This window comes from Sinocyclocheilus anshuiensis, unplaced genomic scaffold (assembly GCF_001515605.1).
Source record: "Sinocyclocheilus anshuiensis isolate Anshui unplaced genomic scaffold, SAMN03320099.WGS_v1.1 scaffold188, whole genome shotgun sequence".
Taxonomy (NCBI): domain Eukaryota; kingdom Metazoa; phylum Chordata; class Actinopteri; order Cypriniformes; family Cyprinidae; genus Sinocyclocheilus; species Sinocyclocheilus anshuiensis.
The window spans coordinates 1,294,285-1,295,924 of record NW_015555768.1 but is presented as its reverse complement, the minus strand read 5'-3'; the positions used below and the strand labels follow the sequence as shown (position 1 = coordinate 1,295,924).

Sequence of the window (1,640 nt, the reverse complement as noted above, 5' to 3'; positions counted from 1 at the left end):
CAAAACAGCGCTGTGGCTTTGTTTGGAATTATTTTTGTTGGCGAAATAGTGCAAAAACAGGCAATATGGTGTCTAAGACGTAAGTCTCTTAATAAAACTTCTAGTTTATTGAACTGTTGTAAAAAAAATCAATATCATATTTGTATATGGTAATTTTTGGAGAAAAAAAGGCACTCTTCCGTGTGAACTTGATTATAAATATACACATTTTCTGCCCCCATGTCTTGAATTTGTGATCATTCTGAATGTATTTTAATAGACTGAATCATGCAGTGAAAGAGCGCACCAGACTTCACGTAATGCCTGCACTCTGTAGGTGTTTTGAATGTTTGTTTTTTTTTGCGTCGTGAGAATATTGAGTAAAATAGCTCACTTGTCATGGTGTTATTTAACTATATCATGTTATGAATAAACTAAACATTTTGAATTTTTACCTCAGTGTGTTTCTTCTGAGTTTATGTGTGCTGTCACGCTCATTTGTTCTGAAGTCTCGAGACAAACAGAGTGAGCTCAGCGCGAGCTTGTATTCTGTATTCTGCTAACTTACTGCAGTTCTCTCTGATGATGCAGTAACTTACCTCTGGAAGAAAAAATCTTCGGTCTGTCCAATGATTGTAAAGTCATTAGGTCCGTCAGACTGAAGATATTTTAGCGGTAATGAGACCAAAAACATTTAAGACCCATCGAATCCGAATTTAAGACATTTTAAGACTTTTTAAGGCCTTATATTAGGAAAACGTTATTTAAGACATTTTAAGGACCCGCGGACACCCTGGTTTCAGCAAATCTTCATTTTTGGGTGAACTACTGCTTTAACGTGTTTCAACAACATCTGAAACTCACCGTTTTGGGGAGATGAAGGGGACACATAGAAGTAGTACGGCAAACACCTCAGCATACAGAAACGTTGCCACGGCCGTCCATTGAAGACTCATGACGGCTACCTGTAAGTCTATGAGAACATATCAGCAGTGATCAGCCTAACAGATTACATGCGCATTATTAACCAGACCCTGTAAACATTAATTAGCATTAAGAATGTGAAATGCACAAGGTTATGACAATATATTGTACTACGTTTGAACAAAAGCCCTGATGCAAAGCACACTCGTTCCTTTTATTTATTACACCATGTAAGAAATGCAGACATGCAAGTGCTCTGGTGATGCTCATTAAAATCGATACAACAGCACCATCTTATGTCTACTACAGAAAAGCCCCAGCCACAAGATGAAACCATCTCTGAGGCCTTTACAAATTATGAGACATGATCAATAACCAGCTCATGTCAAATACAAAGAGAAACTACTTGGTTTTGGTAACATCTCAACTGGTAAAAGCAGCTCACAGAGAACAATTTCGGTCATTAAAGACAAGAAAATTAGCAGGAGCAAGTGTATTTATCAAATAATTCAGAACAGATTAAAAAATTAAAGGCAGGGAGTCATGATTCCATATTTAAACGTTTGATAATAAGGGAAGGAATAAACATTTGTTGATAGATCTCATCAAATATAACATACGAATGAATGAATTACAAATGTATTCTGTCAAAGTACATCTGCTTAGACTGGCTGCAAATCAGCAAAATAAGACTTTAAACTACTAGTTGATATTAGACATATATATATATATATACA

At 35.9% G+C, this 1,640-nt stretch overlaps 1 protein-coding gene across 1 annotated transcript in view; it reads right to left on the bottom strand.

The window, feature by feature from the left end:
* The window catches only part of LOC107674338 (B-cell receptor-associated protein 31-like), a 25,204-nt gene that overhangs the window by 23,187 nt on the left and 377 nt on the right, over positions 1–1,640 (bottom strand). Inside the window, exon 2 of the mRNA XM_016468285.1 lies at positions 844–952. Within this exon, the coding sequence (XP_016323771.1) occupies positions 844–935 (92 nt within the window). The 5' untranslated portion in view covers positions 936–952. The remainder of the gene's footprint in view (positions 1–843; positions 953–1,640) is intronic.